This window comes from Culex quinquefasciatus, chromosome 1 (assembly GCF_015732765.1).
Source record: "Culex quinquefasciatus strain JHB chromosome 1, VPISU_Cqui_1.0_pri_paternal, whole genome shotgun sequence".
Lineage (NCBI taxonomy): Eukaryota > Metazoa > Arthropoda > Insecta > Diptera > Culicidae > Culex > Culex quinquefasciatus.
Genome location: NC_051861.1, coordinates 95,392,954 through 95,402,186, shown reverse-complemented (window position 1 = coordinate 95,402,186; position 9,233 = coordinate 95,392,954). Strand labels below are relative to the sequence as shown.

The window sequence follows — 9,233 nt, the reverse complement described above, 5'->3', positions numbered from 1 at the left end:
AATTAAACATTTTTCTGGCATAACAGTCCTGTTCGAAAATTGTTTATGTTTTTAGTCTTTTTTTTTCGCAATATCGCTCCAAACTTTTCACTCTCTGTCCAGTTTGTGAGTCTTTGGGGCAAATCTCTGTTGTTTCAGGCCGCGCGCGAGGGTTACTGATGGCGCAAGTGTCATTGAATTCGATTGACAGACGTCACGACGCCAAATCAGCTTCCGCTTCTGGAATAGTTCCAGTTTCAAGGGAAATGCTTTAAATATTTGAATATTATTAATAATATATCAAGTAATATATTGTAATAAATAAAGTTCACTTCAAACAGTACAATTTTCAATTGGAGTTCCTTTTTCTTCGAGCATCTCCATCCAATTCGGCGTCATGCGAGTTCAAGGTTAGATCGACAGATCCTTCAACATGATGCTTCTGATTGCTAAAAAAAAATCAATAAATCTTATTCAACAAATAGCAATTTCAACTTGAAGAAGCCTTACACAATAAAATTTAGTTTTTTGTTTTCTTCTTGCAGAACTTTGATGGTCTTCTCTAAAGATTGAATGGTCGTCCTACATTTGAGCAACTTTTGCTGTAGTCGAATTATCACGTTGGATTGGTTCAGCGGACTTATGAAGAGTCCAATGTTACTACAGCGCCGTAGGTCCTGTCGCAAACACCTGATCTCTTCCAAAATCAGACTCCACTCAGAACTACTGCCCGAGGCCTTCTTGTCATCCATAGCTCTTTTCCTCTGATCTGGTTTAGTCTCACGATCTTCGCCAGCCGAAGACGACCGATTCGTCCTCAAATACGCCGGAATCGACCCCAGCTTGTGAACCAGCGGTATCACCGTCGGCTTCCGTTCCTGCTCTTTCCCTGCCAGCTTGGTCATTGACCCGTCCATCGACGAGGCTTGACTCCGGCGCAGATACGCCGGAACGTGGCCCAACCGGTGGCAATGCTTCGGCGGAGACGCCGACGTTTCACCGGGCGCTGCCGTCCGAGGTCGACGGTGGTCCACGGCGGTGCTGTTCGTCCAGCTGACCTCGGCCGAATGGCAGCGGGCGGCGGGCGGTTTTTGCGGGACGGCACGCGGGCGGAACTGTTAAAGGGTGGAAGAGGCGTTATAGACGAAGAGAACACGTGGCACTTGATTGTGAGAACCGTCTTGGGCATTCTGCTGTCAATCCGTGCTGAAATGGTTTTGCCGGACATTTTTTTCTGGGGTTTTTTTTTTTGCACAAAATTTCCTGACAGTAAGGGATTTTTGATGATCAACCCAACTGTCAACTTGAGGGAAGATTGCTTTGATGTTTCAATAATCAGTGCGAGTCCACAAATTGGGTACTAAAGTCCTATGTCAATATTTATGTACAACGGTAAAAAACACGATTAAAAACCATTTCTGATCACTTTTTTTCATTTTAATGCAAAAAAAAAATATTGACAAGACAACATTTTTTAGATGGATCAACTATGGTCCCCTTGGAACGAGCTGTCAAGTAGGAGCTTTTCTGTCAAGAAGGACCGCGAGGAAAATTTTTCAAAATTGATTTAAAAATCAATTTTAAACTCTTTGTGGTCGTACAAAAGGTCATTGTACTCAGAAAAATAAGCTTTATCGCTGTAAACAATAATATCAGCAATCTAAGCTTTATTTTAGGACCCAATTGGACATACTCCTTTGAATGGAACGTCGTTTGGAGACTCATAAATCTTGCATAAATCTGCCTGAAATTTTCAGGTTTTTTTTTTTAAATTGGGACACAAAGTTTGAAAAAAAAAAAAAATTAAAAAGCTGGAACTGAGGCAAAATTTAGCTAAATTTCAAAATTTATAATACATCTGAAAGGAATTAAAAAATGCAACATAACAAAGGGTGAAGCCAGAGAGAAGGGAATACTCTTTGGTGAAGCACTCGAATTAGTGTAATCTGAAGGGAACTTTTGGCATTTTAGTGAAAAAAAATCATAATTTTCAAACTCAAATTAACATGCAATCAATGTTGATTTTCACGTGGCTGGAAAATGAGAAAACGAAAAAAATCTATTTTTTTCACTACAACTAAAATAAATTTAAAATTTTAGCGATGACTTTTACCTTTTTGGGTTTCAATAATTAATTGAATTACGGAACTTTTGGCAATTTAAGATTTGCATGTTTTGCTTTTAATCAGAAAGTGACTAAGTGCCTAATTGGGCAAAACAGTCAATTTAAAGTTAACCTTCCCTTGGTATTAAAAAAAAAATCACACATAAGGTATTGGGGTCCTTTTCGACCCCAAACTTTAAAAAATCGACAAAAATCCAGTTTTTGACCGATTCCGGTTTTTTTGGTCACAAATGAAAGCTTAGAACGTCCCCTTTCCGATACCGACCTGGAAAACCGGATTTGGTCACTGTGGCCACTGGGAATCGGCTACAACCGGAAAAAGGCCTTTTTGAGACCTCAACTTTGACGACCTGTATCTCCGGTAAATTTCAACAAATCAGGATGCTCCGGATTGCATTCGACAGGTGTATACGTGTACTTTGACCACAAATATTAATATCAGGGCCAGGTGACCTACCGGTTCCGGAAATCCGGAACATCCGAAAAGTTCATAATTTACTGTTTTTCACGTATATGTGATACCAATACTCTCATGATAGTTGAAATTGATCCATAAAACTTACTAAAAACACAATACACGATTGCCAGAACCACTCTGGAGTGTTAGTGGCCACTTCCGGGTAACTTGGAACCGGTTCCCGGGTACCCGATGAACGGCCAATTTGATTTTTTATTGAAAACCCATCATGTTGCATATCAAACTTCATGAAATTGAAAGATATGTCCATCTTTGATAATGCCGTTAATCGCTGAGCCATCCTGGCTAATCTGGAACCGGTTACCGGTGGCCCCTTGGGGACACTCCCGGAATATGAGAGAAACCCTATCATCCGACATATCAAACATCATGAAATTGAAAGATATGTCAATCTACGGTCATGCCGTTGTTCGTTGACCCATTGTGACTAATTTGGAACCGGTTACCGGTGGCCCCTTGGGGACACTCCCGGAATATGAGAGTAACCCTATCATCCGACGTATCAAACTTCATGAAATTGAAAGATATGTCAATCTACGGTAATGCCGTTGTTCGTTGACCCATTGTGACCAATCTGGAACCGGTTACCGGTGGCCCCTTGGGGACACTTCCGGAATATGAGAGAAACCCTATCATCCGACGTATCAAACTTCATGAAATTGAAAGATATGTCAATCTACGGTCATGCCGTTGTTCGTTGACCCATTGTGACCAATCTGGAACCGGTTACCGGTGGCCCCTTGGGTACACTCCCGGAATATGAGAGAAACCCTATCATCCGACGTATCAAACTTCATGAAATTGAAAGATATGTCATGCCGTTGTTCGTTGACCCATTGTGACCAATCTGGAACCGGTTACCGGTGGCCCCTTGGGGACACTTCCGCAATATGAGAGAATCCCTATCATCCGACATATCAAACTTCATGAAATTGAAAGATATTTCAATCTATGGTCATGCCGTTGTTCGTTGACCCATTCAGGCCAATTAAGAACCGGTTACCGGTGGCCCCTTGGGAACACTCTCGGAATATGAGATAAACCCTATCATCCGACATATGAAAATTCATGAAATTGAAAGATATGTCAATCTACGGTTATGTCAATGTTCGCTGACCTATCCTGGCCAATTTGGAACCGGTTACTGGTGGCCTCTTGGGGACACTTCTGGAATATGAGAGAAACCCTATCTTCCGACATATCAAACTTTATGAAATTGAAAAATACGTCAATCTACGGTCATGCCGTTATTCGCTGATCCATTCTGGGAATTTTGGAACTGGTTCCCGGTGGACCCTTGGGGACATTCCAGGAATATGAGAGAAACCCTATCATCCGACGCATCAAACTTCATGAAATTGAATGATATGTCAACCAACGGTAACCGGGAACCGTGGTGTAGGGATAAGCGTGATTGCCTCTCACCCAGTCGCCCTGGGTTCGATCCCAGACGGTCCCGGTGGCGTTTTTCGAGACGAGATTTGTCTGATCACGCCTTCCGTCGGAAGGGAAGTAAATGTTGGCCCCGAACTAACCTAAAGGTTAGGTCGTTTGCTCAGTCCGATATGTCGGATGATAGGATTTCTCTCATATTCCGGGAGTGTCCCCAACGGGCCACCGGTAACCGGTTCCAGATTGGTCACAATGGATCAACGAACAACGGCATGACATATCTTTCAATTTTATGAAGTTGTATACGTCGGATGATAGGGTTTCTCTCATATTACGGGAGTGTCCCCAAGGGGCCACCGGTAACCGGTTCCAGATTGGTCACAATGGGTCAACGAACAACGGCATGACCGTAGATTGATATATCTTTCAATTACATGAAGTTTGATACGTCGGATGATAGGGTTTCTCTCATATTCCGGGAGTGTCCCCAAGGGGCCACCGGTAACCGGTTCCAGATTGGTCACAATGGGTCAACGAACAACGGCATAACCGTAGATTGACATATCTTTCAATTTCATGAAGTTTGATACGTCGGATGATAGGGTTTCTCTCATATTCCGGGAGTGTCCCCAAGGGGCCACCGGTAACCGGTTCCAGATTGGCCAGGATGGCTCAGCGATTAACGGCATTATCAAAGATGGACATATCTTTCAATTTCATGATGTTTGATACGTCGGATGATAGGGTTTCTCTCATATTCCGGGAGTGTACCCAAGGGGCCACCGGTAACCGGTTCCAGATTGGTCACAATGGGTCAACGAACAACGGCATGACCGTAGATTGACATATCTTTCAATTACATGAAGTTTGATACGTCGGATGATAGGGTTTCTCTCATATTCCGGGAGTGTCCCCAAGGGGCCACCGGTAACCGGTTCCAGATTGGTCACAATGGGTCAACGAACAACGGCATGACCGTAGATTGACATATCTTTCAATTTCATGATGTTTGATACGTCGGATGATAGGGTTTCTCTCATATTCCGGGAGTGTACCCAACGGGCCACCGGTAACCGGTTCCAGATTGGTCACAATGGATCAACGAACAACGGCATGACATATCTTTCAATTTCATGAAGTTTTATACGTCGGATGATAGGGTTTCTCTCATATTACGGGAGTGTCCCCAAGGGGCCACCGGTAACCGGTTCCAGATTGGTCACAATGGGTCAACGAACAACGGCATGACCGTAGATTGACATATCTTTCAATTACATGAAGTTTGATACGTCGGATGATAGGGTTACTCTCATATTCCGGGAGTGTCCCCAAGGGGCCACCGGTAACCGGTTCCAGATTGGTCACAATGGGTCAACGAACAACGTCATAACCGTAGATTGACATATCTTTCAATTTCATGAAGTTTGATACGTCGGATGATAGGGTTTCTCTCATATTCCGGGAGTGTCCCCAAGGGGCCACCGGTAACCGGTTCCAGATTGGCCAGGATGGCTCAGCGATTAACGGCATTATCAAAGATGGACATATCTTTCAATTTCATGAAGTTTGATATGCAACATGATGGGTTTTCAACAAAAAATCAAATTGGCCGTTCATCGGGTACCCGGGAACCGGTTCCAGGTTACCCGGAAGTGGCCACTAACACTCCAGAGTGGTTCTGGCAATCGTGTATTGTGTTTTTAGTAAGTTTTATGGATCAATTTCAACTATCATGAGAGTATTGGTATCACATATAAGTTAAAAACAGTAAATTATGAACTTTTCGGATGTTCCGGATTTCCGGAACCGGTAGGTCACCTGGCCCTGATATTAATATTTGTGGTCAAAGTACAGGTAAATACCTGTCGAATGCAACCCGGAGCATCCTGATTGGTTGAAATTTACCGGAGATACAGGTCGTCAAAGTTGGTGTCTCAAAAAGGTCCTTTTTCGGTTGTAGCCGATTCCCGGTGGCCACAGTGACCAAATCCGGTTTTCCAGGTCGGTTTCGGAAAGGGGACGTTCTAAGCTTTCGTTTGTGACCAAAAGAACCGGAATCGGTCAAAAACTGGATTTTTGACGATTTTTTAAAGTTTGGGGTCGAAAAGGACCCCAATACCTTTAAAGTAACTTTTTTTATGGACGCTCCCCTAAGGGTCGTCCAAGGTTTGTTTGTTTTGTGAAATGTGTATTTAAACTATAAATTTAATGTCAGAAAATTTCAAGGCTCTAGTATGTATATAGCAAAAGTTATGGCAAATTTAATTTTCAAAAAGGCCGAAAAGGACCCCAATACCGTAGGAAGGTTAAGTTGGTTTAAATCACAATGTAAAATAAACTAGCTAAACATGTTTTGGAATTTGAAATTTTCAAAAGTGTACGCGGTTGAATAAGTTATGCATTTATTTTTTTGTAAATGCAAGTGTTATTAGGTTTTTTTCTGAATAATAGATTTTATCTGTGATTCAAACTAATGTATTATTTTTCTTTCTTACAAAAGAAAGGTTTGCTTTAGGAAAAACACTTTTCTCAGAAATCTTTAAAAAAAATCGTGCGCGGCGAGGAGTCGTCTCAGAAAAAAACCTATTACTAAATTGATGGTTTAAATGCGCTCTTTCGATTGAATTTTGGCCCGAAACCCGGAACTCAAAGTTTGATTTTTGAGAGCTCTTTTTCTGAAATACATGAGCGATGTCTGTATCCGCTCTTAAAAATTTGTGTCTTCCATCATTGGAAAACCGCTCGTAAAACCCACAATTTTTATATTTCAGATTTGGAGACGAACATTTTATTTTTCGATTCACAACTTGCGACCAATAAATGTGGTCAAAGCCATTTTTAGAGGTATTTTTTAGACTACTTTACAGATAACACTATCAAATAAAAAGAATTCAGTTTCAAACAAAAAGCCATTCGAAAACATGTGCCATAAACTGTCGTCAAGTCGAAGCATAAACGCCAGCACATTTACGCTTGCGCGTTTTACGCTGCGCGTGAAAGTGTTCTTTTTGGCTTTTCATAATAGATTGACAAAGTGCAATAGCGATACATATTTTTTTAAGTTAATCATAGACTAGCATTAAAGACTGAGTACCCTTTATATTTATCTAATAATGTTAATCCAATATGTTTTTCTTAATTAAATTTTAATACCTTGCAGCCCATAATGTACCTCTGAAATAAAAAAAATGGTATTCAAGGTTTAGTCACAGTTTAGTCTAAAAATATTCGATGCTTTAGGTCAAATTCTCACTGGGTGGTATCATTTTGTTTCTGAAAAATTAATTGCACCAATATAGTTGTCGGAGTTTCCGACTCGGTGCTAACCAGGTCCCATCACCGAAAAGGACCTAATAAAAATAATTTTATGAAAAAAAATATAGTTGTCGGAGTTTCATCATTTTGTAAGAAAGGCTCTATTTCACCTCTGGTGACATTAAATCGGGTTTTTTTAAAGTAAAACATTGAGCCAGAATTTTTTAAATGTAAAATTGTGATAGCATTTAAGTTTATATTTAATACATAAAAAATATGGAAAGTGTAAAAAATAAATAAAAAAAAGTTACATGAGTTTGTTTGTTTCATTTCTGGAGGGTCCTATAACCATATAAAACACAATAGCTTATAAGACCTTACATAAAAAAAACTCTAGATTTGGTATTTTTACAATGTATTTAAGCAAAACTTTCCTTATTTCCAGTGCACGTGCGCAAACGTTATTAACCCCACGCTGTGCGCACTGCTGTTGAGTGACGATGAGCAATCGACCGTCAGTTGGACAACAACAACAGGCACGCTAGAAAGATCTGTAAATGCTGTAAAGGGTTGCCTCTGTTTTGCATTTTCTCGGGGGAGGACACGACGGCTCGCAGCGCGATGAGTGACTTGGGAACAAAACGATCATTGGTTTTGGGGCAAATGAATGAATACCGAGAAATCTTCGAAAGTCGAGACGCAAATCAATCAAATCAGCTGTCGTGGTACTGTGTGCAGTTTGTTTTAAATTGCAGTCTAAAGAAGCGTCAAACAATCCTTTTTTAAACTTTTCATACAAAATATCCAATATCCAATTGAGTAAATACACGCCTCCATTAAATTTGAATCAATGACAATCTTTCCCCACCTAGCCCCTCACCGGAAGTTCCTCAGGAGCCAATGCTCTGAGATCACCACCCTCGTAATACGCGCCTGGCAGAGTCAAAATCCGGCACTTGAAAAGTCAAACAGCAGGCGAGCGAAAACGAAAAAAAACGAGACAAATAAAATCACTTTTGGTCGATTTCGAAAAACGGTAAACAAAAAAAAGCGAAAATATTGCAGGCCACGTCCATACAAACTACAGCAACAACAACACACACGAAAAGTGAAGTAGTAGATAAGAATAGACATAAATTTTACGGACAGCAAATTTAGCAACACATGAGAAGAGAGGGTGGGAAATCTTTGCGGCAACTTTTTTTTACAAACGTGCTTTTATTTTTTTTGTGTGAGGGGCCGATTTAAAAACGATACTAAAATTTTGCGAATTTCAGAAATCTTTGTTAAGTAAGCGTTAAGTTTTTTTTTCTCTAGAAGTTAATTATTTAAGAATGGAATCGGATATGAAATTATTATTATTTTATTTTTTTGGGAATAAACTATGCGTAGGGCTTCAATTGGGTACTAAAGCCCTATGTCAATTTTTATGTACAACGGTAAAAAAACACGATTAAAAATCATTTCTGATCACTTTTTTTCATTTTAATGCAAAAAAATATTGACAAGGCAACATTTTTTTCGATGGATCAACTATGGTCCCCTTGGAACGAGCTGTCAAGTAGGAACTTTTCTGTCAAGAAGGACCGCGAGGTTAATTTTTCAAAATTGATTTAAAAACCCATTTTAAACTCTTTGTGGTCGTACAAAGGGTCATTGTACTCAGAAAAATAAGCTTTATCGCTGTACACAATAATATCAGCAATCTAAGCTTCATTTTAGGACCCAATTCTGATGTCGTTGGGCGTTGTACGTTCCCGCCTTAACAAGCAAGTACCGGACGGATCCCTAATCTATTTCGTGACTCCCAATACCTTCAGGCAAATCAGGGATCAGAGCGTATTTAATATGAGAAGATCACGGTGCTCAAAATACCGTTATTATGAAAAAAATATGCACTCCGAGATTTTGGGGTCTATCGATTCCTTACACCATAGCGCATCTCTGTGCAATAAATAAAAACATTCGCTGATGTAGTTTTCGAGATACAGCCCTTTTAAGATG

The 9,233-nt window shown here is 40.4% G+C and overlaps 1 protein-coding gene across 1 annotated transcript; it reads right to left on the bottom strand.

Moving 5' to 3' along the window:
* Positions 1–390: 390 nt before the first annotated feature.
* Positions 391–1,207, bottom strand: LOC119770714. The gene is made up of 3 exons (XM_038266079.1): positions 1,157–1,207; positions 566–1,094; positions 391–428 (listed from the first exon to the last, which is right to left on the bottom strand). Exons 1-3 carry the CDS (start codon positions 1,205–1,207, stop codon positions 391–393), a joined length of 618 nt encoding a protein of 205 aa, XP_038122007.1.
* Positions 1,208–9,233: the final 8,026 nt, after the last annotated feature.

What these genes read in the sequence shown, in the direction of transcription:
- LOC119770714 (XM_038266079.1), bottom strand. Translation starts at nt 1,207, where the DNA reads ATGTCCGGCAAAACCATTTCAGCACGGATTGACAGCAGAATGCCCAAG. An exon ending in ACAGCAGAATGCCCAAGACG is followed by an intron (nt 1,095 to 1,156) that starts GTTCTCACAATC and finishes ACCCTTTAACAG; the next exon opens with TTCCGCCCGCGTGCCGTCCC. An exon ending in ACAGCAAAAGTTGCTCAAAT is followed by an intron (nt 429 to 565) that starts GTAGGACGACCA and finishes ATTTTTTTTTAG; the next exon opens with CAATCAGAAGCATCATGTTG.